This window comes from Heptranchias perlo, unplaced genomic scaffold (genome assembly GCF_035084215.1).
Source record: "Heptranchias perlo isolate sHepPer1 unplaced genomic scaffold, sHepPer1.hap1 HAP1_SCAFFOLD_668, whole genome shotgun sequence".
NCBI classification, from domain to species: domain Eukaryota; kingdom Metazoa; phylum Chordata; class Chondrichthyes; order Hexanchiformes; family Hexanchidae; genus Heptranchias; species Heptranchias perlo.
The window spans coordinates 73,027-100,733 of NW_027139697.1; the positions used below are offsets into that span (position 1 = coordinate 73,027).

At 43.9% G+C, this 27,707-nt stretch overlaps 1 protein-coding gene across 1 annotated transcript in view; it reads right to left on the reverse strand.

Moving 5' to 3' along the window:
* Window positions 1-23,287, reverse strand: part of LOC137318230 (serine/threonine-protein kinase MRCK alpha-like) — a gene marked incomplete at its 3' end in the record, with an annotated part of 94,541 nt that extends 71,254 nt beyond the window's left edge. The window contains exon 1 of the mRNA XM_067981161.1: window positions 23,139-23,287. Within this exon, the coding sequence (XP_067837262.1) occupies window positions 23,139-23,287 (149 nt within the window). The remainder of the gene's footprint in view (window positions 1-23,138) is intronic.
* Window positions 23,288-27,707: the final 4,420 nt, after the last annotated feature.

Consider the following 27,707-nt stretch of genomic DNA (forward strand, 5'->3'; position numbering starts at 1 on the left):
AGTCACAGGTGGATAGGGTGGTGAAGAAGGCATTCAGCATGCTTGGTTTCATTGGTCAGAACATTGAATACAGGAGTTGGCTTGTCTTGTTGAAGTTGTACAAGACATTAGTTAGGCCACACTTGGTCACCCTATTATAGAAAGGATATTATTAAACTAGAAAGAGTGCAGAAAAGATTTACTAGGATGCTACCGGGACTTGATGGTTTGACTTATAGGGAGAGGTCGGATAGACTGAGACTTTTTTCCCTGGAGAGTAGGAGGTTAAGGGGTGATCTTATAGAAGTCTATAAAATAATGAGGGGCATAGATAAGGTCGATAGTCAAAATCTTTTCCCAAAGGTAGGGGAGTCTATAACGAGGGGGCATAGATTTAAGGTGAGAGGGGAGAGATACAAAAGGATCCAGAGGGGCAATTTTTTCACTCAAAGGGTGGTGAGTGTCTGGAACGAGCTGCCAGAGGCAGTAGTAGAGGTGGGTACAATTTTGTCTTTTAAAAAGCATTTGGACATTTACATGGGTAAGATGGGTATAGAGGGATATGGGCCAAGTGCAGGCAATTGGGACTAGCTTAGTGGTATAAACTGGGCGACATGGACATGTTGGACCGAAGGGCCTGTTTCCATGTTGTAAACTTCTATGATTCTATTTCCACTGGAGCAGAGAAGGCTATTAGATTTAATAGAGGATTTTAAAATTATGAAAGACTTTGACTGGGTGAATAGGGAAAGACTATTTATTTTAAGTTGATGATCCCCTCATAATTGATTCTCCAACTAAATGAGAGAGTGGTTAGCAGAAATTTATATACACGGTGTTGCTGGAGCATGGAATGCTTTGCATACAGCCAGGGTTCCAGTTCCTAATCCACTGAACACTGCTGGAAGTGCATTTGTGTGGATATTCATAGAATCACAGAAGGTTACAGCACAGAAGGAGGCCATTCAGCCCATCGAGTCTGCGCTGGCTCTATGTACATTTTTTTTTGTTTCAAGTACTTATCCAGTTCCCTTTTGAAAGCCATGATTGAATTTGCCTCCACCACCCCCTAAGGCAGTGCATTCCAGATCCTAACCACTCGCTGTGTAAAAAAGTTTTTCCTCATGTCGCCTTTGGTTCTTTTGCCAATCACCTTAAATCTATGCCCACTGGTTCTTGACCCACCTACCAATGGGAACAGTTTCTCTCTGTCTGGACCCTTCATGATTTTGAATACCTCCATAAAATCTCCTCTCAACTGCCTCTGCTCCAAGGAGAACAACCCAGCTTCTCCAGTCTACCATGTAATTTAAGTCCCTCATTCCTGGAATCATTCTAGTAAATCTCCTCTGCACCCTCTCTAAGGCCTTCACATCCTTGTTGGATGAAGAAAGAATCAGGCTTGGCTCCCTATGCTCCTGATCGAATAGACTTCTAAAACTCTCATCACGTACGAAGACAGCTAATTAGGCAAATACCACAGCCCACGAAACAAACATCAGCACTTCCACAGAACTTCTTTTGGCCATGGTATCAGGTCAGGAATTTGAGTTTAAATATATCACAGCAGCATATTAGCATTGAATTTATCTGATTCATACATTTAGTTTCAATACATTGGTCCAAACTTTTCAACACTAATCAAAAACATTTGTTTCTTCCACTACGACTTTAAAAATTGCATGTTTGTGGACTTCCAGTAAACATAGAAAATAGGAGCAGGAGTAGGCCATTCGGCCCTTCGAGCCTGCTCTGCCATTCAATATGATCATGGCTGATCCTCTATCTCAATACCATATTGTGTCTAGAAATCTATCTAACTCCTTCTTAAATATATTCAGTAAGATCCATATAAACTGACCAATGCATATAGTGAGCAAATCGCGTTAGCACCAATGCGCCCATTATAGTGGAATCATCCTAGTAAATAATAAATACCTGGGAGGAACTACTACGGCAGAGTCGAATTGGGTGGGTTCAGATGATTTATATATAGAATAATGCATGCCTGGGAGTAACTACAAGGCTGTTATCTAATTGAAGGATTCAGATAGTTTGCAAACTGAATGGCTAATTTGGTTCCTTGCCAAGAGTAACATTGGCAACAGCCTGGGACAAATTCTTTCACTCCGCAAGTTGATTTCATATTGCAGTCCAGGTCTTGAGTGCAGCCTACTGTGTTGCAATCTCATTTACTTGTCAATAGTACAAACAATCTTCTTGTAAACCAGCTAGAGTGTGGGGCTTACTGCTCTGCACCTGCACAGGACGGCCATAACATTTTGACCAGTGTGCATGATGGTGTTACTTTTAGAACGTGCTGCTGCTGCTGCCAGGGATAGTCCACTTACTAGCCCCAGAAAGACCACTGATAGTCAGGAAGACTCAGTAAGAACAGGTTACTCCAGGCCGCTGGTCTTGACAGTTCCAGCAAGTTTATTCTAATGCTGCCATGATACAGCGGCTTATAACATTGTTGGCTACGACCTGCATAGCCATAAGTAGTGAAAGGGTAAACTGGGGATGGAGGAAGTTGTGGAACATTAGGGGTAACGAAGGGGAGAATAATAGATATCGGAGGACAATCTTAAGTTTAATCTAGCCAAAACGTTCAGCCATGATACTGAAGTTATATATCTAAACCCAGAAATGTTGTAATATATACTCATTTCATTTCAGTGGGAAAACCAATTGTATTTTCTTTGATGTGTTAAAGCAGCAGTGGTTGTCAGTACACTCCATCTCCTGGAAGCCTGGCAATATTCCGATAAGAGGATTAACGACTGTAACAGCATTGCTGTGGGTTTAGCAACAAGTAATCTCCAACTAATCAGGAAACCACATCCTCAGTGTAGACAAGTATAGAAGGGTTCTGTGGGTCTATACATTTCTTAATTCTTCTTTAACAAGTTGGCCTGCAAAAGTGCAACTAAACTCTGGGTGAGTGGGTGGATGGGGGGTGGGGGTGGAAGAGAGAGAACATCACTTGATGCAATACTAACATCATGATCCTCCCAGCCATATTAGCGAGCTAGGCTGTTCGAAGTATGTGGATTGAACAAATAGGGACAAATTAGAATTTTTGTCTCAGTTGATGAGAAAGGTCGCACAGAAAGAGATCAGTAATCAGACAGTTAACAAGTGCTAGGAAAACTAGGCAAACTGGGTTAAGGCTGCAGCTGCACATTCCCTATGGGCAGCTCCAGTACAGCACCACATTTCACATTGACCCAGTTTGGCTCCGTGATGATCCACCCATCGAAGTAGATATAAAAAGGTACCAAAATTATACATTCACTAAATTTTAAATACTGATCTAAAGCAGCACCACAATGAGTCTGCTTAATTTTAATGCGCCTGAAAATTATACAACAACTTACATATAGCGCCTTTAAGATAGGAAAACGTTCCAAGGCACTTCACAGGAATGTAATGAGACAATAATTGGTACTGAGCCAAAGGAGATATTAGGACAGGTGACTAAAAGCTTGGTCAAAGAGGTAAGTTTTACTGAGGGTCTTAAAAGAGGAGCGAGTTAGAGGGGAGGAGAGGTTTAGAGAGGGAATCCTATAGCTTAGGGCGTAGACGGCTGAAGTCACAGTCGCCAGTAGTGGGATGATGGAAATTGTGGATGTACAAGAGGGCAGAGATAGAAGAACACAGAGTTCTCAGAGGGTTGTAGGGCTGGAGGAGGTTAGAAAGATAGGAAGGGGCGAGGCCATGGGGGATTTGAGCATGAGAATTTTATAACTCAGATGTTGCTGGACTGGGAGTCAATGTAGGTCAGAGTGTTCAGGCGTGATGGGTGTAGGTTAGAATGCGAGCAGCAGAGTTTGGATGAGCTAAAATTTATGGAGTGTGCGCTATATATGTTTAAGTCTGCATCCCTTAGACTTAATGGAGCGAAGATGGGGGCTATGCCAGGGGGAACGACCAGAGTGGGAGAGAGTAAGGGTTTTACTGGGAACAAGGGCATCAAAAGGCAGAGATGAAGGTGCGATTGCGCAGATCAGTAGCCGCACAATTATCATGGTGAACAGAGGACCAAAGGCTAGACAGTTGGGAGGTTGAAAGCGCCATTGAAAGTAACTTGGGCGAGAGTTTTTTCCGGGGCGGATGCAGAAGGGAGTGGGTTTGGAAGGGAGAAGGGGAATGTGAGTGGTGAGGCAGAGAAGGAAATAATCAAAGATGGCCATATTTGTGAATGAGACAATGAGAATCGAGAGGCCCCGTGAGATGGCACGGTCGAGTGTGTTTTTAAAATCTCATAAGTGACACACTCAGCTTACAGCCAGAGTGCTCATTACTTTGATTAGTCTCACTGCAGTGGTAACAAAGTCCTTCATGAAATTATTGCTGCTATGAGGCACAGCGATTTATAAATGAAAAATCCAGGAACTGGAACGAAGCAATTTCCTGAATCTAAATGAATGGAGGTCCTTGCAGTTGACTCATTTAGAAGAGATAATTAATGATTAGCAGATCCTGTTTTGGAGATTAACCATAATCTGAGCAAGCATACATCGTCCCAGTGGCTCACGTTGTCCTCTACGGCATGCAGCAGCGCTTTATCTCACAGAACACGCCAAGATCAGCAGTTGTTTACATAGCTGTGACTGCGCTCGGAGACCTCTCCAGCATTTAGACGGAACAGCTTTATTGTAAGATGGCAACAACTCCAAATTGAGCTGCAGTTTAAAAAAAAGCAATTATGGATCATGAGAGATCTAGTGCTGCAGCAACACAGACAGCAACACGGAATGCATCTGCAGAACAATTAGACTTTCATTTCCTCCTCTCGTGGGTGATGGGGTACGATTTGACTACCGTCCAAGCGCCTCACCTAGGTGGTCAATCTTCACGTACAAGTCCAGACAACTGTGTCGGCAGACTGTTCAAACACTGGAAGGATGGGGCGTCATAATCTAACCAAATCCTCTCCTTGCCTGATGTCGACACAGCTGCATTTTCCAGTAAAGGGGGAGGGGGGACTGCAGATTCTTTTCATCTGCAATAAAGCAGGGGTGCACTGACCAAATGTAGCCACAACCATCCCATTTCTTTAAAAAAAGAACCTCAACTACGGAGGGGAAAATATTCTTTGCTCTCCAGTGCTGTGCTTTGTTTTGCACTCAATTGGCAGCAATGAAGAATAAAGAGATTACTTCACAACTAATTAGTGAATCTTTTCCAGCCAATCTCTCCTGATTCTCCTCCTCTGTATCTTCTCTCACTCCATCCCACACTGGTACCCGAACCTTCATCTGTCTTGGTTACATAGAATTTACAGCAAAGAAACAGGTCTATGCCAGTGTCTGTGCTCCACATGAGCCTCCTCCCACTTTATTTACTTCATCTCACCCTATCAACATATCCTTCTACATTCTGAAATGCTCTCCCCAAGTCCCTTCACCTTGATAACTCTCTACCTGTCTCCAAAAGCCTTCTCAGAATCTACTTCTCTGATCATGAATTTGGTTACCTCTCCATCTCTGCTCAACAAATATTTCTTATCTGAAGCACCCTGAAATTAAGTAAAAGTAAATTGTTGTGAACTAACAACCATGGCATATGTCTGAAACCAATGTTAATTCTCACGCTGATACAAATTTTATATTTTGCAGATTGTTGCTGACTAAGGGGTATACAGTTTAATATGTAGACACACTGGTTTCCTGGTAAAATATGCACTTGCTATGTTGTGATTCAGTGTTATCTTTACTGTGCTAACAGTTTTAATTACAATTGCATCAAATATGCCAAGTGCCACCCAATAAACCGAAGATAAAATTATTGCTTTTAGCGCTGCTGAGAAACGGGATTTAATCTTGTTTGTTAGTTGCACTGTGAATCGGTAATGAGTGGATATAAACTCAAGATTCATATTAGAAGCATAATAGGGAGAGCCGTTTATAAGAAAATTTTACACACAAAGGATTAAATGAATAAATTACCTAAAGTGACTATTGAAGACTAGTCAATCACAGGATCACACGAACAGAACAACACAGGAACAGGAGTAGCTCATTCAGCCTCTTGAGCCTGTTCCGCCATTCCATTAAATCATGACTAATCATGGTCGAAGGTTGTGGGTTCAATTCCCATTCTGGAGACTTGAGCACATAATCTAGGCTGACACTCCAGTGCAGTACTGAGGGAGTGCTGCACTGTCAGAGGTGCCGTCTTTTGGATGAGATGTTAAACCGAGGCCCTGTCTGTCCTCTCAGGCGGAGGTAAAAGATCCCATGGCACTATTTCGAAGAAGAGCAGAGGAATTCTCCCTGGTCTCCTGGCCAATATTTATCCCTCAACCAAAATTCACTAAAAACCAGAATATCTGGTCATCATCACGTTGCTGTTTGTGGGACCTTGCTGTGCGCAAATTGGCTGCTGGTGTTTCCCACATTACAACAGTGACTACACTTCAGAAGTACTTCACTGGCTGTAAGCACTTTTCGTTTAACATCTCTTCTGAAGGACGGCATCTCTATCAATGCAGAACTTTCTCGATAATGCACTGGAATATCAGCCCAGATAATGTGCTCCAGTCCTGGAGCAAAACAGCAAACTGCTGCTCCTGATCTCACACTCAATGGCCTTGGTGCATGTTGTTTTTTCCAGGGCTGTGATTTCAGTTACAGGTTTCAGTTTTTTCTCTCCATGTTGGATTATTTTACATTTTTGTTACAAATTTTATATTCCTATAGATCGACACTTGTTAAGTAACAAATAGAAAACAAACATCGGAGATCAATATTTTTTCTCCTGAATGTTCGTGGACTGAGCAATATTTTCCGATGTTCCTAATCGAAGAACAGCAGTGGTTCATATAGCAGTGGGGAGAGGAGGGAGAAAGCAAACGTGAAAGTACCTCACCACTATTAAACTAATTAAAATGAAAGACTGCAGGAGTCTCGCTCCTTTCACCAAGTTAAAACCTTCAACCTGAGTTAAAAGAGACTTGAAATTTCAAGTTGGAAACTTTGTGAAATTTGTGTGATACACAAATGTTAAAATCCCAGTGAGAACTTCAGCAGAGAGAACCCTACGACCTGCTCATTCACTAATAGGACTCATCAAAGAGCTGAGGGAGGAAATAAGATTGTTTCTTTTAAGAAATTTATGATTGTGACTATCATAATTCAATGTACTGAACTGTGTTTTACATTTCCCAGAAAATGACAAAAAAGGTTTTCAAAAGCAGCAGAGTCGAGGTCAGCGGGAACATGGCTCAAATTCACCAACTAATAAAAAAAACACACACACAATACAGCAACACAGAAAATCCCCAGAACGCACAAGTAAAATGATTCCAGCAACATAGCTCACTGTCTGGGTGCACAAAGTATGCAGGGCTTCATTAGCATCCCACTGCTACTAAACGTTGAGACAAACTGTCAGCAGCTCAAGTGAGAGAATACAGGAGAGGCACACTGCGAGCCACACGCCAGTGTCACTCAAAAAGGAGAGTTTCCAGAGTTACTTGCCAGCTTTCTGAAAGCAGCGGGAAGCGACACATGGCTTCTTATAAAGCAGCTCAAATCCATTTGAAAGAAAGCTACTAGAATTAGTTGGAAAGTGACTCAAGTTGCTGATTATGAGCTGAAAGGGGTATTTTTGCGACTCACCAAGGCAAGGAGATCTGCAGTTTGCCCAAGATCCAGAACTACATCTCAGTTCATTTTTGTACAATCCCTTCCCTTGAGTGTTTTTTTAAAATTGAGAAACGAGGGTGAGGGCCCAAGGCCCATGATGCAAGACACCAAGGGTAAAAAGAGTAAAAGAGGTGAGATAAACAAAGGGAAGATTCTTATGGATCTGTACCCCAGGTGCAACGAATATAAGAAAATCAAGCAAATCAGAACACAAGCCTGTGAAGGGACACACCCACCCATTCATTTCACTGGAAGAAAATCAGGCAGGTTCCTTTACAGGCGTGCGCGCCAACCCACCTGATCTTCCAATAGTCACTGAGCCCAGGTGATCCAAAGTGCCCGGGGGACAGACCCAGGAAAATCTCCCCTGAAAGGTTTTCAAAATTGAGGGTAAAAAATGACATTGTTTCTTCTAGTTGCTGATTCGGCAATCAGAGGGACATAGATTATGGGTTATTACTAGAAGAACAAAGGGGGAAATTAGAGAGAATCTTTTTGCACGGAGGGCAATTAAGAGCACAGAATGCTTTACCACTTGTGGCTATTGAGGCAGAAAATAAAAGGGTATAGGGAAAGGGCAGGGAAATAGAATGAGTAAATTGGTCTAGTTGAAGAGCTGGCAGCGACACAAAAGCTACCTCCATGAATCCGTTTTCTCATTTGTGCCAAACATAGTTTTCTTCAACAACTCTTAACTGTACAAAACAGAAGGGCATCCAAGATTGAGTATAGCTCTCATATCTGGGGAAGCTTTTCTTCCACCACTTTCTCATTGGGCTGAATGGCCTTCCTCCTGTGCTGCAAATTCTATAACTAAGATTCTTTTTTTTTTATTCGTTCACGGGATGTGGGCGTCGCTGGCAAGGCCGGCATTTATTGCCCATCCCTAATTGCCCTTGAGAAGGTGGTGGTGAGCCGCCTTCTTGAACCGCTGCAGTCCGTGTGGTGACGGTTCTCCCACAGTGCTGTTAGGAAGGGAGTTCCAGGATTTTGACCCAGCGACAATGAAGGAACGGCGAGATATTTCCAAGTCGGGATGGTGTGTGACTTGGAGGGGAACGTGCAGGTGGTGTTGTTCCCATGCGCCTGCTGCCCCTGTCCTTCTAGGTGGTCGAGGTCGCGGGTTTGGGAGGTGCTGTCGAAGAAGCCTTGGCGAGTTGCTGCAGTGCATCCTGTGGATGGTGCACACTGCAGCCACAGTGCGCCGGTGGTGAAGGGAGTGAATGTTTAGGGTGGTGGATGGGGTGCCAATCAAGCGGGCTGCTTTATCTTGGATGGTGTCGAGCTTCGAGTGTTGTTGGAGCTGCACTCATCCAGGCAACTGGAGAGTATTCCATCACACTCCTGACTTGTGCCTTGCAGATGGTGGAAAGGCTTTGGGGAGTCAGGAGGTGAGTCACTCGCCGCAGAATACCCAGCCTCTGACCTGCTCTCGTAGCCACAGTATTTATATGGCTGGTCCAGTTAAGTTTCTGGTCAATGGTGACCCCCAGGATGTTGATGGTGGGGGATTCGGCGATGGTAATGCCGTTGAATGTCAAGGGGAGGTGGTTAGACTCTCTCTTGTTGGAGATGGTCATTGCCTGGCACTTATCTGGCGCGAATGTTACTTGCCACTTATCAGCCCAAGCCTGGATGTTGTCCAGGTCTTGCTGCATGCAGGCTCGGACTGCTTCATTATCTGAGGGGTTGCGAATGGAACTGAACACTGTGCAGTCATCAGCGAACATCCCCATTTCTGACCTTATGATGGAGGGAAGGTCATTGATGAAGCAGCTGAAGATGGTTGGGCCTAGGACACCGCCCTGAGGAACTCCTGCAGCAATGCCCTGGGGCTGAGATGATTGGCCTCCAACAACCACTACCATCTTCCTTTGTGCTAAGTATGACTCCAGCCACTGGAGAGTTTTCCCCCTGATTCCCATTGACTTCAATTTTACTAGGGCTCCTTGGTGCCACACTCGGTCAAATGCTGCCTTGATGTCAAGGGCAGTCACTCTCACCTCACCTCTGGAATTCAGCTCTTTTGTCCATGTTTGGACCAAGGCTGTAATGAGGTCTGGAGCCGAGTGGTCCTGGCGGAACACAAACTGAGCATCGGTGAGCAGGTTATTGGTGAGTAAGTGCCGCTTGATAGCACTATCGACGACACCTTCCATCACTTTGCTGATGATTGAGAGTAGACTGATGGGGCGGTAATTGGCCGGATTGGATTTGTCCTGCTTTTTGTGGACAGGACATACCTGGGCAATTTTCCACATTGTCGGGTGGATGCCAGTGTTGCAGCTGGACTGGAACAGCTTGGCGAGAGGCGCAGCTAGTTCTGGAGCACAAGTCTTCAGCACTACAGCTGGGATGTTGTCGGGGCCCATAGCCTTTGCTAAACCAGGAACTAGTGGTTAGGCAATACTATACTTGGATTTTAAATGCCTGTAGATGAAAGAGGAGGGAGAAACTGACAGAGTCAAGGAGTTCTATAATTTTGAGGTTCTGGGAAAGAATTAGTTAAGATTAGGAGACTGTGCAATCATAGAATCATAGAATCATAGAAGTTTACAACATGGAAACAGGCCCTTCGGCCCAACATGTCCATGTTGCCCAGTTTATACCACTAAGCTAGTCCCAATTGCCTGCACTTGGCCCATATCCCTCTATACCCATCTTACCCATGTAACTGTCCAAATGCTTTTTAAAAGACAAAATTGTACCCGCCTCTACTACTGCCTCTGGCAGCTCGTTCCAGACACTCACCACCCTTTGAGTGAAAAAATTGCCCCCCTGGACCCTTTTGTATCTCTCCCCTCTCACCTTAAATCTATGTCCCCTCGTTATAGACTCCCCTACCTTTGGGAAAAGATTTTGACTATCTACCTTATCTATGCCCCTCATTATTTTATAGACTTGTATAAGATCACCCCTCAACCTCCTACTCTCCAGGGAAAAAAGTCCCAGTCTATCTAAACTCTCCCTATAAGTCAAACCATCAAGTCCCGGTAGCATCCTAGTAAATCTTTTCTGCACTCTTTCTAGTTTAATAATATCCTTTCTATAATAGGGTGACCAGAACTGTACACAGTATTCCAAGTGTGGCCTAACTAATGTCTTGTACAACTTCAACAAGACATCCCAACTCCTGTATTCAATGTTCTGACCAATGAAACCAAGCAAGCTGAATGCCTTCTTCACCACCCTATCCACCTGTGACTCCACTTTCAAGGAGCTATGAACCTGTACTCCTAGATCTCTTTGTTCTATAACTTTCCCCAATGCCCTACCATTAACGGAGTAGGTCCTGGCCCGATTCGATCTACCAAAATGCATCACCTCACATTTATCTAAATTAAACTCCATTTGCCATTCATCGGCCCACTGGCCCAATTTATCAAGATCCCGTTGCAATCCTAGATAACCTTCTTCACTGTCCACAATGCCACCAATCTTGGTGTCATCTGCAAACTTACTAACCATGCCTCCTAAATTCTCATCCAAATCATTAATATAAATAACAAATAACAGCGGACCCAGCACCGATCTCTGAGGCACACCGCTGGTCACAGGCCTCCAGTTTGAAAAACAACCCTCTACACCCACCCTCTGTCTTCTGTCGTCAAGCCAATGTTGTATCCAATTGGCTACCTCACCTTTGATCCCGTGATATTTAACCTTATGTAACAACCTACCATGCGGTACCTTGTCAAAGGCTTTGCTAAAGTCCATGTGGACCACGTCTACTGCACAGCCCTCATCTATCTTCTTGGTTACCCCTTCAAAAAACTCAATCAAATTCGTGAGACATGATTTTCCTCTCACAAAACCATGCTGACTGTTCCTAATCAGTCCCTGCCTCTCCAAATGCCCGTAGATCCTGTCTCTCAGAATACCCTCTAACAACTTACCCACTACAGATGTCAGGCTCACCGGTCTGTAGTTCCCAGGCTTTTCCCTGCCGCCCTTCTTAAACAAAGGCACAACATTTGCTACCCTCCAATCTTCAGGCACCTCACCTGCAGCTGTCGATGATTCAAATATCTCTGCTAGGGGACCCGCAATTTCCTCCCTAACCTCCCATAACGTCCTGGGATACATTTCATCAGGTCCCGGAGATTTATCTACCTTGATGCGCGTTAAGACTTCCAGCACCTCCCTCTCTGTAATATGTACACTCCTCAAGACATCACTATTTATTTCCCCAAGTTCCCTAACATCCATGCCTTTCTCAACCGTAAATACCGATGTGAAATATTCATTTAGGATCTCACCCATCTCTTGTGGTTCCGCACATAGATGACCTTGTTGATCCTTCAGAGGCCCTACTTTCTCCCTAGTTACTCTTTTGCCCTTTATGTATTTGTAGAAGCTCTTTGGATTCACCTTTGCCTTATCTGCCAAAGCAATCTCATGTCCCCTTTTTGCCCTCCTGATTTCTCTCTTAACTCTACTCCGGCAATCTCTATACTCTTCAAGGGATCCACTTGATCCCAGCTGCCTATGCATGTCATATGCCTCCTTCTTCTTTCTGACTAGGGCCTCAATCTCCCGAGTCATCCAAGGTTCCCTACTTCTACCAGCCTTGCCCTTTACTTTATAAGGAATGTGCTTACCCTGAACCCTGGTTAACACATTTTTGAAGGACTCCCACTTACCAGACGTCCCTTTGCCTGCCAACAGACTCTCCCAATCAACTTCTGAAAGTTCCTGTCTAATACCATCAAAATTGGCCTTTCCCCAATTTAGAATTTTAACTTTTGGGCCAGACCTATCATTCTCCATAGCTATCTTAAAACTAATGGAATTATGATCACTGGTCCCAAAGTGATCCCTCACTAACACTTCTGTCACCTGCCCTTCCTTATTTCCCAAGAGGAGGTCAAGTTTTGCCCCCTCTCTAGTCGGGCCATCCACATACTGAATGAGAAATTCCTCCTGAATACACTCAACAAATTTCTCTCCATCCAAGCCCGTAATGCTATGGCTGTCCCAGTCAATGTTGGGAAAGTTAAAGTCCCCTACTATTACCACCCTATTTTTCTTGCAGCTGTCTGTAATCTCCTTACATATTTGCTCCTCAATTTCCTGTTGACTATTCGGGGGTCTGTAGTGCAATCTTATCAACGTGATCTCTCCCTTCTTATTTTTCAGTTCTACCCATATCGACTCCGTGGGCGAACCCTCGGATATATCCTCTCTCACTACTGCCGTGATGTTCTCCCTAATCAAGAACGCAACTCCCCCTCCTCTCTTACCTCCTGCTCTATCTTTCCTATAGCATCTGTACCCTGGAATATTTAGCTGCCAGTCCTGCCCCTCCCTTAGCCATGTTTCAGTAATAGCTATAACATCCCAGTCACATGTACCCATCCATTCCCTGAGTTCATCTGCCTTGCCCATCAGACTTCTTGCATTGAAATAAATGCAGTTTAATCTAGACTTCCCTTGGTCTTTGCCGTGCTTTCTCAGACCATTTGTCCGGTCATGTTCTGTACACTCTCCCTTACTGCCTTTTGTTTCTGTCACCACTTTATTTCCCACTGACTTCCTGCATCGATTCCCATCCCCCTGCCACTTTAGTTTAAACCCTCCCCAACAGCACTAGCAAACACTCCCCCTAGGACATTGGTTCCAGTCCTGCCCAGATGCAGACCGTCCAAACTTGTACTGGTCCCACCTCCCCCAGAACCGGTTCCAATGTCCCAGGAATTTGAATCCCTCCCTCTTGCACCATCTCTCAAGCCACGTATTCATCCTCGCTATCCTGTCATTCCTACTCTGACTAGCCCGTGGCACTGGTAGCAATCCTGAGATTACTACCTTTGAGGTCCTACTTTTTAGTTTAACTCCTAACTCCCTAAATTCAGCTTGTAGGACCTCATCCCGTTTTTTACCTATATCGTTGGTACCTATATGCACCACGACAACTGGCTGTTCACCCTCCCCCTCCAGAATGTTCTGCAGCCGCTCCGAGACATCCCTGACCCTTGCACCAGGGAGGCAACATACCATCCTGGAGTCTCGGTTGCGTCCGCAGAAACGCCTGTCTGTTCCCCTTACAATCGAGTCCCCTATCACTATAGCTCTACCACTCTTTTTCCTGCCCTCCTGTGCAGCAGAGCCAGCCACGGTGCCATGAACCTGGCCGCTGCCACCTTCCCCTGGTGAGCCATCTCCCACAACAGTATCCAAAACGGTATACCTGTTTGAGAGGGGGATGGCCACAGGGGACCCCTGCACTACCTGCCTGCACCTCTTACTCTTCCTGGTGGTCACCCATTCACTTCCTGCCTGTACTGCCTTTACCTGCGGTGTGACCAACTCGCTAAACGTGCTATCCACGAGTTTCTCTGCATTGCGGATGCTCCACAGTGAGTCCACCCGCAGCTCCAGCTCCGAGATACGATCGGTCAGTAGCTGCAGGTGCAAATGATTTTAACATAGTGAGGGAGGTGGGAGAGCACGTTAGCAGCATATCCGTAAGAGTAAGAGCAGCAGTGGACAGTAGTATTGGCAAAATAGAGGCTTTGCTGGAGAGTTATCGGAGGATGAAAATGGTTGGGGCAGGATCCAAGCCTAACAACCTTTGGTTTGCATCCTGCCCAAGGATAGGTTTTAAAAAAGCCCCTCTCATAAACTCAAGGCTTGGACAGACTTGGGCTTCATCGGGAGTTAAGAGTTGTTATGGGGGAATGAGTGTTTGGCACAAAAGAAGAAACCAAGCTTCTTGAAGGTTGCTATATTAAGGAGGAAGGTAAGGGATTTCCACTTGAGGTCAGAGGAAATAGAAGCAAAGAACAGCGAAAGACAAGTCAGTGGTGAATTTTTGGGGTCGCATTAATGCTTTCTGCAGAAATTGGTTAGTTTAGGCCTCTGTCAACTTCCACCATTGTTGTCTTCTGCCACTGAGACAGACAGAACAGGAGGGGCGGGTGTACAAGTCATGCTTTCTGAAGCAAGAGGCATTTTTACTTCATTAACATACCCTTATAGCTTGGTTGCTGGTGCCCATGTGAGGATAATTTATAAACCTCTTCCTACCGAACAACAACTTGTATTTATAGACCTTTAATGCAGAAAAACATCAAACCACTTCACAGGGGCATAACAGGAAATAAATGGACACTAAGCAAAATGAGATATTAGGTCAAATAGGTGGGTTTTAAGGAGGGTCTTAAAGGCGAAGAGGGAGGTAAAGGGGTGGAGAGGTTGAGGGGGGTTTTCCATAGGAATAGTCGAATTTGGAGTGACAAAAGCATTGATGAGGGCTTCAGTGGAAAATGGGCTGAGGTGGGCGAAATTATAGGAGTGTAAGTAGCTGGTCTTTGTGATGGAGAGTATTCAGTGTCAGAAACTCAGATTATATGAAAACCTTGTTGAATGTTTCTCCATAATTGTTTCACATCACAATCTGGTGACATGCAGCTAAGCACCATATTGATTAGCAGTAGATATCAATTTTAAAGCAGTAAAAGTGCTTCAGTGTTCCCAAAAACATAGTATTTTTAAAAAACTTTTTTCAGTCAGGGTGAATTTGTTCTCCTGAAGGTAAAGGACAGTTTTCTAGTTTGGAGCATTGTGTACCCATTCCAACATTATGTATTCTCAGCTCAGGTATTGAAAAGTTAGATGCAGAGATAAAGCTCCATCCACTTCACACCATTTCAAAAACAGCATTCCTACATCCCTGTCAGTCATCCATTCCCTGTGCCGTGTCAAGTGAGATGACTGATTTCTGTTGATTTGTGAGTAGTTTTCTACAGTGGACTTGCACCTACTAAGAATTTTTTCTGAGATTGTTTCAACTTTGTTTCATTTAAAACCTTCACAGGTAGTTGAGAAACATTCATCCCTTCCGCCTGGACTAAGCACAAATATGGGTTCCAGAGATAAACTTCAGTATCCCAACTGACTGCATTGCCCCGTCCTGCTGAAAAACCTTTGCAATGTACAATCTTTTCTGTATATTCTGAGACAGGGAGGAGTCAGCCTGGGCAGTCTCATGTAACTCCCAGTAGCCAGCTTCAGAGTGACACTGGCAGAGGCCTGGGCAAAGGTCACCCTCATTCTATTTTGAGTGCACCTCTTAATGTATTCACAGAAATTCCTATCTGCTCCATACAGACTTTAACCAGTTTATATACACGTTTAAAAAGAAGCCACAATGGAATCTCATTGGAAATATTAAAAGTTTATGGGTAGTTTTAACCTGTTTGTTTCAGAACGGTTGGATTTGGTGTCACGCGAGAGGAATGCATTTACAGAGATACTGAGGTGACAATTTAATAGAGACGCACAAAGTGGATACCATATTGACAAGCTATGCCTTTAATCTTTTTGATGTTCAGACGGAGTAAGTTCTGGTTCATCCACAGCGTAATGTTGTCAGCACATATATGAAAGCTGACCCCATGAATTTAGATGCTGTCACCAAGAGCAACATATAGAAGAGGAGATGACCAAGGAAGGGACCTTGGAAGTCTCGGGAGGGGATATTTATGGGGCAGAAGGACATACTGGATGCATTGGGACAAGTAGGCGTGGATAAAGTCACGGTAGTCCCACAGACCTGGATCACGGAGGGCAGCTTTCTGAAGACACCAGGGAGAGGATAAGGAGGCCTTGTTCCTAGTACTAAGTTTCTCAACTTAGTGAGAAACCAAGATATCAGCTGAAAGGACTTTCAAGAATGGTGTGATTTCATTGGTAATCCTTTGACTCTTCCTCCTTGCAGTTGTTTGCTGACTGTCCATTTTTGATTTATAGTTTTGCAAATTCCTAATTGGCAGCTTTTGTTCCCAGCTGTGTATTCATTGGTCGCTCCCATATCTGTTCACTTGTCACTTGTTGCTACTTTACGAATACCGAAGTTCACCCAATCAGTGCAAACGTGACTCAGAACTTTGCCTGTTACATGATGGACACGAGCTCATGCAGGACATCTCTTAACGTGATCGTTCGATAGACAATTAAATAAGCTGCTCTTCAAGTTAAATGCAAAAAATCAATTCAGCAGCAATTTCCACCTACATGGGTTGAATTAAAATGAAGAGACAAGAGCAAATAATATGCATTTAAAAATAATTCATATTCTTGTAATGAGCTGTCTCGACCATCCACCTTCCGTCTGCCATCAGGACATATGGAAACAGGAAGGGTTATGAATTTCTTGTGATGGGTCAAAAGGAAATACACATCTTAGAAAATGGCAATTGCTTTAAGATTGTTGATCTCAGCCAGGCAGTGGTGGGTGAGGAGTGTGCTACGGTTGGTCTCTGCACTGAGTCTTAGGAGGGGGTGAGGGTAGAAATCTGCCAGAGTCCTATTCCTCTCCTTATCCAGCAACTACTGGTGGACATGAGATAAAGACAGCATCAGTCTCCACTGTGGTGCCCCTGTGGTTGAATCGCTTGCTGACATATAAAGAATGAGCACTTTGGTGGGAGTGGTAATTACGGGCCCTGTCACATTTTGCTCCAATGCTTCTTTAAATTGCTACATTATACAAGATGTTTCCATGATGTAATTTCTATGCAGCCTAGCAATAAATCTGTAAATGCTTTGACTTCCCTTTCAATTTAGTTAATATTAGCTACGTGGCATCTCATAGCGAGACTGACAGCTAATGGAAGGGGGCAGAATGTACAACTGGAGGAGGGCTCTACATATTTGCTGCTACCTAATTTTTTTTTAAAAAACATTGCAGATTTACTGAGTTGTGCAAAATTTACGTACTTCATGTCAGATATATTACAAATTACACAGCACTTACAAATACATACACCAAGGTTATTGCCAGATTTAACTTGGAACCAATAGATACTGTGCCCTGCAGAAGACAAGTCAATGTTCCCAGATGTACAGATAGGCAAGACACTGTCATTAAAAAAATTCTTTGCAACTCCAGCATAACCCAGGGGAACCAGAGGAGATTAACACTATTACGTCAAGGGACATCCATAATTCTCATATTTTCCACAAGTTCCTCAAAGTTTTTTAAAAAAACAAAAAGCATACACACAGGAACATTTCCAAACAGACTCCAGTGCCTGTTGAGGAAAGGAGTCATTTACAGAGATACTGAGGTTTCTCACAGATACATAAATGGGGTATGTGGACTGTTTGGAGTCTATCCATTCTCAAAGGAATCCAGCTTCGCGTAGTTTCCTAGCCAATTTGAGGTTGCATTCTTCAGCCTTTCTAGGAGCTCCAAAAATAAGTCTGGCAATGAATCGGCCAAGAACACAAATTATAAAACCAACACTCTGAAATCAGATCTTTTCCGCACAGTGGAGTCTCTGGCTGAGCATACAGCTTGTACCTCCCAAAGTCATAACATGCTTTTGTGTTAGGTGAGTGTTGTTGATTCCAATAGCATTCTGTAACATATAGCAGGAGAACTGTGAAGACTCATATCTCCGTGCATCTTGCGAGCTGCACTTGAATGCAACACCTTGGAGCCAGATTCTTACCCTTTTACCAATGGGAATCACGGGTATCTGGCTTCAAGTGGAACTCGATTGAAACAGCAATCACCAGGTACACGGGGGAGGGAGAGGTACACAGAGGTCTAGAGTCTTGAGCACTGCTTTTCCAAGACCCTTCTACACAATGTAAAAGTGCCTAAAGAAATAACAATCAGCTTTAATGATGGCTTCAGCTCTCCTTCCAGTTAGTGAAATCAAACATCCATGAAGGTGTTGCACAGAGTTCTGTCATCTCATAGGTCATAAATATATGTGACACAATTAAAGAAAGAGATCTTTAAATTTTGATGAGAGGAGCTTTCAACAGGAGTCAGTTACAACATATTACAACAGGAGTCTGTCATGACAGGGTGCAGACATCGCCAGCATTCTAAGGGTCAGGACAGTGACTTGCAATTATATAGCGTCTTTCACATAAAAAGCACTGCAAGGCACTTCACAAAGTAGGAAGAAATGAGGAAATGGAAGCTGAGCAAACTTTGTTGAAAAGATGGGTTTTGAGAAGATTTTTACGGGTGAAGAGAGAGGTAGAAATATGGGAGGTGTTTAGGTAGGGAGTTCAGAGCACAGGACCAAGACAACTGAGGACTCCACCACCAATGGTGAGGCAAAGGAAGGAGGAAATGTGAACAGATCAGCATCAGAAAATTTGATGTGTGGGAGGGAATAGAGGGCTGGAGGAGAGGAGATTGATAAGACAGGGTGAGGCAAGGCCATGGAGAGATTTGAAGACTAGGAAGAAGACTGTAAATTTAATGTATGGTGGACAGGAAGCCTATGTAGGTTAGTGAGGGCAGGACATAGGCAAGTATTACTGAAAAAGAAAGCATTAAAACCCACACACTGAATACTTAAAGCAAGGCCACTTTGTAGGGTGGGAGACAGAACAGGAGTAGCTTCGTTGTGGTGTATTCCTTCATTTATGGATGCGGGCAAAAATTTCCCACTTGCTCCCCACTGGCACCAGGTGCTGTGGTACTGTGCCATACGGACCAGGAAGGTCTCATTTTCAATCCCTGATGTTTGCTGAGTCAGCCAATCTTGGCTGGGCAGCAGTTCCGATGCTATAATTCGCATTAGTGCCCTAGTAAAGCAGCAGTAAAACTGCTTAACGTTCCTACTTTTTATCACCAACTAGAGACTGTCGCTGAGAGGTGTGGGCATTTGACCACCAAAGCTCACTATCACGGCTCATAAAATAAATGGCAAGTGTGTTCAATTTTAATTCAAGGCATCAATTATTACAGATGTTGTTTACGTTGTGCTAACTTCTGAGCCGAGATCACTCTGACTTCCCAATATTTTTGTCCCTTCGCTTTTGAAATTGGTGTCCCTATTATCAAGCTGCAATCTGGTCCTTAATGAAAGCATTTTCCAACACATTTTCACACATCCATGATTTTCCTGGCTGGGGCCATTTGCGTGGAGCCAGGCACATGCCCAGCACAGCCCGCCCAGGGAGGGCCTTGTGCTGAGAAATGGGGTGGCAACAGGAGTAAAGTGGCATGCTCCTAGCTGCCAGCCGTGGGGCCTCTGGCTGCTACTTTCCTGATTATTGTGCAGGGGCAAAGAGACGTAATAATCTCAAGTTTCCCTGTATCTTTGGGATGCCCGAGGATTCCCACAAACTGTCCTGACACAAGCTCTACTGCCAGGTTTGTTTTCAGGCGCCTCACCATTTGGGTACCCAATGTAGGCTGGGAATGCCCCATTCTGCTTCATTGTACTGTCTACACTGGGCTTGCAGTTATTCCAGGTACAAACTCCACTTTGCCCTTTCGGAGTGGCTCAGAAATCCTGGGAGCCCATAATGGGGGCAGAGACTTGACATAACGGCTTTCCACCCTGGCTGGGTGCTCCCAGGCACAATTATGGGAAAAATCGGCCCTGATGGTAAGAAGGGGGAGAGAAGAACTAGAGGAAGGGGAAAAGATTGCAGAATGACGGGAGATATGTTAAACATAGTGGGTATAATTGATCCAATCCTGAAAGACTGAACTTGTACCAGCTGTTGACAGGGCAAATAAAATGTTGCCGGGTTAAGGAGATCCGTAAGTGGACACTTAAAGCATCAGTGAGTCCGTGTGTGGAACATTCTGCAAGTGTGGCAGCCACACTGGCACAAAAATAGAAATAGTGAAAAAGATGCAGAAAATGAATCATTCTATGATAAATGATACCAGGGTTTTAAACCTATAAGGAGAGATTAAGGGTTTTAAATCTGTTCTCAGGAGAGCAGAAAAAAGGCTAGGGCAAATATGATCCAAGTCACTGAATTAATGAAAAACTCGTAAGATCAATGAAGCTTGGGAACCAGAGTACATGATTCCAAGAAAAGGAAATCATTAACTAAAATTTAAGTAGTAACTTCTTCACACTATAAACCTGGCTTACAGACTGATTCAAAAAGGAAAGAAGTAATGGTGAATCTATATAAAATCTTAAGACCACAGTTGGAGAACAGCATGCAGTTTTGGACGGCACACTATAGAAGGATGTTGAGGCAATAGAACGGGTACAGTGCAAATTCACTAGTATGCTGCCTTGTTTAAGAAAATACAAATAAGAAGAATGATTTGAAAAATAGGGCTTTTCTCATTAGGACAGAGGAGATTATGGGTGATTTTATAGAGGCGTTTAAATTATGAAGGGATCGGACAGAGTAGATAGAAACCTTCTAATTCCAGTAATTGAGGAATCTAGAACAAGAGAGCATAGATAGAAGATCAAATCTAAGAGATTTAGGACAGAGAGCAGGAGAAACTTTATTTTTACAGAAAGGGTTGTGAGGCTGTCCATTAGTGGAGTTAACGATTGAAGCAGAGACCATATCAGCTTTTAAGAATAGGTTATATAGGTGGGTGAAAGAAATGGGAAGAGGAACAAGGCAGGCACATGGGATTAGAACTACTACTCGTATGGAAGGTAAACACCAACTTGGACTGGTTGAGCCGAACAGCTTGTTTCTGTGTTAAAAATTCTATGTAATTCTCTTTAACTAGTGGAAAATAAATGCAAACAGCAAGAAGCATCAATGGATTTGGATGGAAAAACTTAGGAACATGAGTAGGCCATTCAGCCCCTCAAGCCTGTTCTATCATTCAATTACATCGTGGCTGATCTGTATCTTAACTCCATCTACCCGTCTTTCATAGCCTTATCTAACAAAAAATCTATCAGTCATGGAAGTTTCAATTGACCCAGCATCCATAGCCTTTTAGGGCACAGAATTCCAGTTTTTCACTATCCTTTGTGTGAAAAAGTGGTTCCTGACATCACCCCTGAACAGCTTAGCCCTAATTTTAAGATTGTGCCCCCTTGTTCTAGATTCCCCCTCCAGAGGAAATAGTTTATTTGCATCTCCCCCATCAAATCCTTTTATCATTTTAAACAACTCAATTAGATGACCCCTCAACCTTCTAAACTTAAGGGAATACAAGTCAGGTTTGTACGACCTGTCCTCATAATTTAACCCTTTAAGCCCTGGTATCATTCTGGTGGGTCTGCATTGTATCCCTTCCAAAGCCAATATGTCCTTCCTGAGGTGCAGTGCCCAGAACTGAAGGCAATGCTCCAGGTGGTGTCTGATTAAGGTTCTGTACAACTGAAGCTCCCTGTATTCCACCCCCTTGAGATAAAGGCCAACATCCCCTAGCCTTTTTAATTATTTTTTGTACCTGTGCACCAGCTTTTCGTGATTTGTGTACTTGGACACCCAAATCACCCAAAGTAGGAGTAAGCTATAGATAGCATGACACATCAAGAAATTCCTGTAACCTTTATCCTAAAAATACACCTGTACCCACATAGTTGCTGAGTATGGCAATCTTTTCATTCTTTCTCCCTTGGTGCATTGGCATACAGGAGCAAAGACAAAAATACATGGAAAAATGGGTACGATCTACAGAAATGAGCGTGGTCAAGATATAGTAGCAATGACAGAGGGGTGGGAGAGAAGAAAGGAAGAAAAGTTACCTAGCAACTTAAGTTTAAAAAGGAGAAATTATGTGTACATCAACTATTTGTTATGATCTTACAACGGACTGGTGCGATAACTTCCAAATTATTCTTCATTTTCAAATGCAAGCGCTGTGCTTTCAGACTAGCGTTGCATTGGAATCCTTCCAAGTGCCCAATCACTGCAGTGTGCCAACAAAATTTAAGTTTGGGTCAGGATTTCTAGCAAACCCAGATAAAAATAGGCAGTGTGAATCGCATCTGTTAAGGGCAGGGCAGTGTTGAGGACGATGGGAAACCAGGTGCAAAGCCCTATTGCTTAAAAACAGCTGCAAGTAGCTGGAATGGACTCCAAATCGAGTGTTTGGTTTCAACTTTTTAATTTAATCGCCATGTTGGCTCTTTGTGGTTTTATATTTATCACAAAATGCCATACCAACTCTTGACAGAATTGTACTGTAAAAGGACAGAGATAATACTTAAGTTTGCAACTCCCAGCACTTCCAGGTGGCAACAGCCTGATCCCAGACTCACTGCCCCATATTAGCTTCATTTAGTAATGAGGTTACGGAGCAAGTGAAGTATAAACTTGAAATATAATGATCCTATCCTAAAACAAGTATTATTGCAGAAATCACATTGAGTCCAGTACCACAATACCATTTAAACATGAAATACAAAGTTTGTATAGTTAACATCCTAAATTAAAAGTGACTAGTCCCATGCCAAATTTTAACAACTCTTTGTTGTCAAAGATATGATGTGGAGATAAACCATTTTGGGTTTGCAGTTAATGCACTGAATGCTCTAATTTTTCATTTGCAGAACTGATGTCTACATAATGCAATGTATACAGATTATTATAGATGTAGGATTAGTGGGTGATACGGCTGTAATTTACTCCAGAGGTACTTCACATGGCGAATTTAAAGTTCTTGCTGAAGCAGATGCAACAAGCAATTGTCTAGTCACCAATGGCTAGGTGGTCCTTTACGGCCTTACTGTCCTCCTGCAATGCCTTTCCTCCGCTCTGCAGCACAGTAGGACTGCCCTCACTTGATTCCACTCTTACCAATCCGATCGCAGCCAGAGCATCTCCAGCAACAGTTTTCTTCCGCCCTCCGCATCGTTACCTCCCGAGTCTTCCAAGGATCCATCTTCTTCCTCATCTACACGGTGCCCCTTAGCAACAATATCCACAGACATAGGGTCAGCTTCCATTTGGACGCTGATGATACCAAGCTCTACCTCTCTATCAAGTCTCTCAACCGCTCTACTGCATTTGTGTTGTCAGACTGCTTGTCTGACATCCAGTCTTGGAAACGATGGTAAGACTGATGCCATCATCATATACTTCACACCCATGTCATTGATTCCATCTCTCTCCCTGGTCATTGTCTCAGGCTGAACCATACTATCCAAAATCTCAGTGTCCTATTTGACCCTGAACTGAACTTCTAACCCCCATGTACTCTCCACCACAAACACCACCTACTTCCACATCCGTAATATTGCCTGCCTCCATCCCTGCCTTAGCCTATATGTTGCTGAAACTCTCATCCATGCCTTTGTCACCTCCAGACTTGACTATTCCAATGTTTTCCTGGCTGCCCGCCCAGTCTCCACCCATCCCAAATTGCAGCTCATCCAAAACTCTGCTACCAATATCCTATCATGCACCAACTCCCACTTACCCATCACCCCAGTCCTTGATGATCTATTTTGGCTCCTACACCCTCAACGCCTCCAATTCAAAATTCTCATTCTTGTGTTTAAATGCCTCCATGGCCTTGTCTGTCCATATCTCTGTAACTTCCTCAAAGCACCAGCACCACCCCATCCAAACTCTCTGGTCCTCCGACTCTAGCCTTTTGTGCATCCTCCCTTCCTTCCTTCTTCCCGCCATGGGGGGCCTGTGCCTTCAGCTGTCTAAGCTCCACAGTCTGGAATTCCCTTCCTTTTTTTTATTCGTTCATGGGATGTGGGTGTCGCTGGCGAGGCCAGTATTTATTGCCCATCCCTAACTGCCCTCGAGAAGGTGGTGGTGAGCCACCTTCTTGAACTGCTGCAGTCCATGTGGTGAAGGTTCTCCCACAGTGCTGTTAGGAAGGGAGTTCCAGGATTTTGACCCAGCAACGATGAAGGGATGGTGTGTGACTTGGAGGGGAACGTGCAGGTGGAGTTGTTCCCATGTGTCTGCTGCTCTTGTCCTTCTAGGTGGTAGAGGTCGCAGGTTTGGGAGGTGCTGTCGAAGAAGCCTTGGTGAGTTGCTGCAGTGCATCCTGTGGATGGTTACACACTGCAGCCACTGTGCACCGGTGGTGAAGGGAGTGAATGTTTAGGGTGGTGGATAGGGTGCCATTCAAGTGGGCTGCTTTGCCCTCGATGGTGTCGAGCTTCTTGAGTGTTGTTGGAGCTGCACTCATCCAGGCAAGTGGAGAGTATTCCATCACACTCCTGACTTGTGCCTTGCAGATCGTGGAAAGGCTTTGGGGAGTCAGGAGGTGAGTCACTCGCTGCAGAATACCCAGCCTCTGACCTGCTCTTGTAGCCACAGTATTTATATGGCTGGTCCAGTTAAGTTTCTGGTCCATGGTAACCCCCAGGATGTTGATGGTGGGGGATTCGGCGATGGTAATGCCGTTGAATGTCAAGGGGAGGTGGCTAGATTCTCTCTTGTTGGAGATAGTCATTGCCTGGCACTTGTCTGGCGCGAATGTTACTTGCCACTTATCAGCCCAAGTCTGGATGTTGTCCAGGTCTTGCTGCATGCGGGCACGGACTGCTTCATCATCATGAGGAGTTGCGAATGGAACTGAACACTGTGCAATCATCAGCGAACATCCCCATTTCTGACCTTATGATGGAGGGAAGGTCATTGATGAAGCAGCTGAAGATGGTTGGGACCAGGACACTGCCCTGAGGAACTCCTGCAGCAATGTCCTGGGGCTGAGATGATTGGCCTCCAACAACCACTACCATCTTCCTTTGTGCTAGGTATGACCCCAGCCACTGGAGAGTTTTCCCCCTGATTCCCATTGACTTCAATTTTACTAGGGCTTCTTGGTGCCACACTCGGTCAAATGCTGCCTTGATGTCAAGGGCACTCACTCTCACCTCACTTCTGGAATTCAGCTCTTTTGTCCGTGTTTGGACCAAGGCTCTCCTTGCCTCTGCCTCTCCTCCTTTAAGGCCCTCTGTAAAACCCAATCTCTTTGACCAAACGTTTGGTCACTCCTCTCTGTTTCTTTCTCCACAGATGCTCCTTCACTTGCTGAGCTTTTCCAGCATTTTCTGTTTTTAATCTCTTTTTTTGTCTGATTACGTTCCTGTGAAGTGCCTTAGGACGTTTTCCTCATTAAAGGAGTTATATAAATGAGAGTTTTTGTTGTTGTTGTTGGTCAGGTTCTGGCTGCAATGTCGAAGATCAGCAATAAACATTGTCCTCTGACCCCGTGCAATCAGTTCCCCCTCAGCAACAGGAAAAGTTTGTCTCAAATAAAGCGCGAGTTCAAAATTTTTATTCAATGGCCTTACTTGTATAAACACATTAAAAAAATGAAATCTTATTTTTGATATATTTCCCCTGTCACTTGCACCTCAGTTACTTACAGGTATTCTGCTTGGGTGACAAGGACTGCAGCGGTTCAAGAAGGCGGCTCACCACCACCTTCTTAAGGGCAATTAGGGATGGGCAATAAATGCTGGCCTCGCCAGCGACACCCACATGCCGAGAATGAATTAAAAAAAACAGGGGTAGGGTGAAAATAACACCTAATTTGTCCACAGCAACTAGAAATCAGCAGCATCTCAAGGCTCAGGTGAAATTTCTAATTCAATCCATGGAGCATGGGCAACATAGATTCAGGGTGATGCTGGGCATGGGAAACTTGAGTTGTGAAGACAGACTTGAGATATTGGGACTATTTCCACTGGAGCAGAAAAGGCTAGGAGGAGATTTAATCGAGGTTTTTAAAAAATTTATCAGCTTTTAAAAGGTGAGTAGGGAAAGACTATTTCCTCTGGTTGGGGAGTCAGTGATGAGAGGATGTCAATTTAAAATTCTCAATAAGACGGTGTGGAGAGGGGTTAGGAGAGATTTCTTTATGCAGCCAGTTGTTGATGGAATGCTTTGCCACAGGGAGCAGTTGAGGCAGAGACCACTGCATTTTCAAAGGGAAAAGTAGAAAAATATTTGAAGCCGAGAAAGGTACTGGGGGATGGGGAGAGAGCAGGATAGTGGGATTAGTTTTGGATTGCTCTAAGCAAAGAACCAGCGCAGGCATGGTGATGAATAACCTCCTTCTGTGCTGTAAACATCTATGACTCAATCATCAAGCTGCAGCTGAAGAGCGGGGAAATTTCTGGTCAAGCATTTCTAACACTAAACAACCAACATGGGAAAATGTCATTTTTTTTTCAAAATTATGTAATTTTTTAAACTTCTTGTTTGTAGTCTGTCTGCTCGGCTTAGTGGTAGCAGTCTCGCCTCCGAACCAGGTTGTGGGGGTTCAAGCCCCATTACAGACTTGAGCACATAATCTTGGCTTCAGTGTTGTACTGAGCGAGTGCTGCAGTGTCTTTCTTTCAGATGACACAATTTGAAGAGAGGCGGTCCCAGCCAACACCAAAAAAACAGGTTAACTGTTCATCTATTGTCATTTGCTATGTGCAAATTGGCTGCCAAGTTTACCTGCAAAACAGTGACTATACTTCAAAAGTAAATGATTGGTTCTACCCATTCAACCCCTCAAGCCTGTTCCGCCATTCGATTAGATCACGCCTGAACTGTATCTCAACTCCATTTACCTGCCTTTGATCCATATCCCTTGATGCCCAGGACAACCCAATGATGTGAAAGGCACAATATAAATGCAAGTTCTTTCTAAAAGTTACTTCTAGGTGTTTACACTGATCTGAGTGAAAGAGGTCATGGCAGCTGAAAACCAGGTGGGAAAATTATTTGGAGCAATTTGACTGGTTGTTTTTGTGGTACTTGCTGGCTTGTGACCAGAGGGATTTAATTTCTCCTTTTTCTTTCGGTTATTCAGTCATTGGTACTTTTTGATGGACTCACATCTTGGCATCTGATATGTGATTGGTAACTTGATGGATAAGTGGTGATTTAAGCCAATCACAAGCTTGTATCCTACAGACGTGTGATGTTTTGGAGGCATGGCACTTTTGAGATGTAAATACTTCGGGACCAAACATTCAGATGCATCTCCTTTGTAAGTTGCGATGCAACAGACACTCAGTAGATGCAAGACTTTTCCTTTGCATAGATGGTACATGTCGGTATCAAAATAGAAATCAAGCCAATGAGAAGTAAAAGAGGTGCTGAAATTACATTAACAGAGTGATGCCAATCACAAGAGGGAAGGACATTCTGTAATTCTGAAGCAGAGAATACAAGCTGGGTGGGACTGATTGAAAAAAAAATTGCTTCAGATGACACCATAAACTGCAAAAATGAGATCTGTATTCTAATCACTCCCACCCATTATCAGTATTAATATCTATATATCTTTGCTCCAGCACCGACAGATCAAGTCTGCCATGTCATCATTATTCTGTATCAGCGATTTTCAAACTTTTCTGTGGGAAACCCTATGCAAACACTGGCACAAAGCCTGCAACC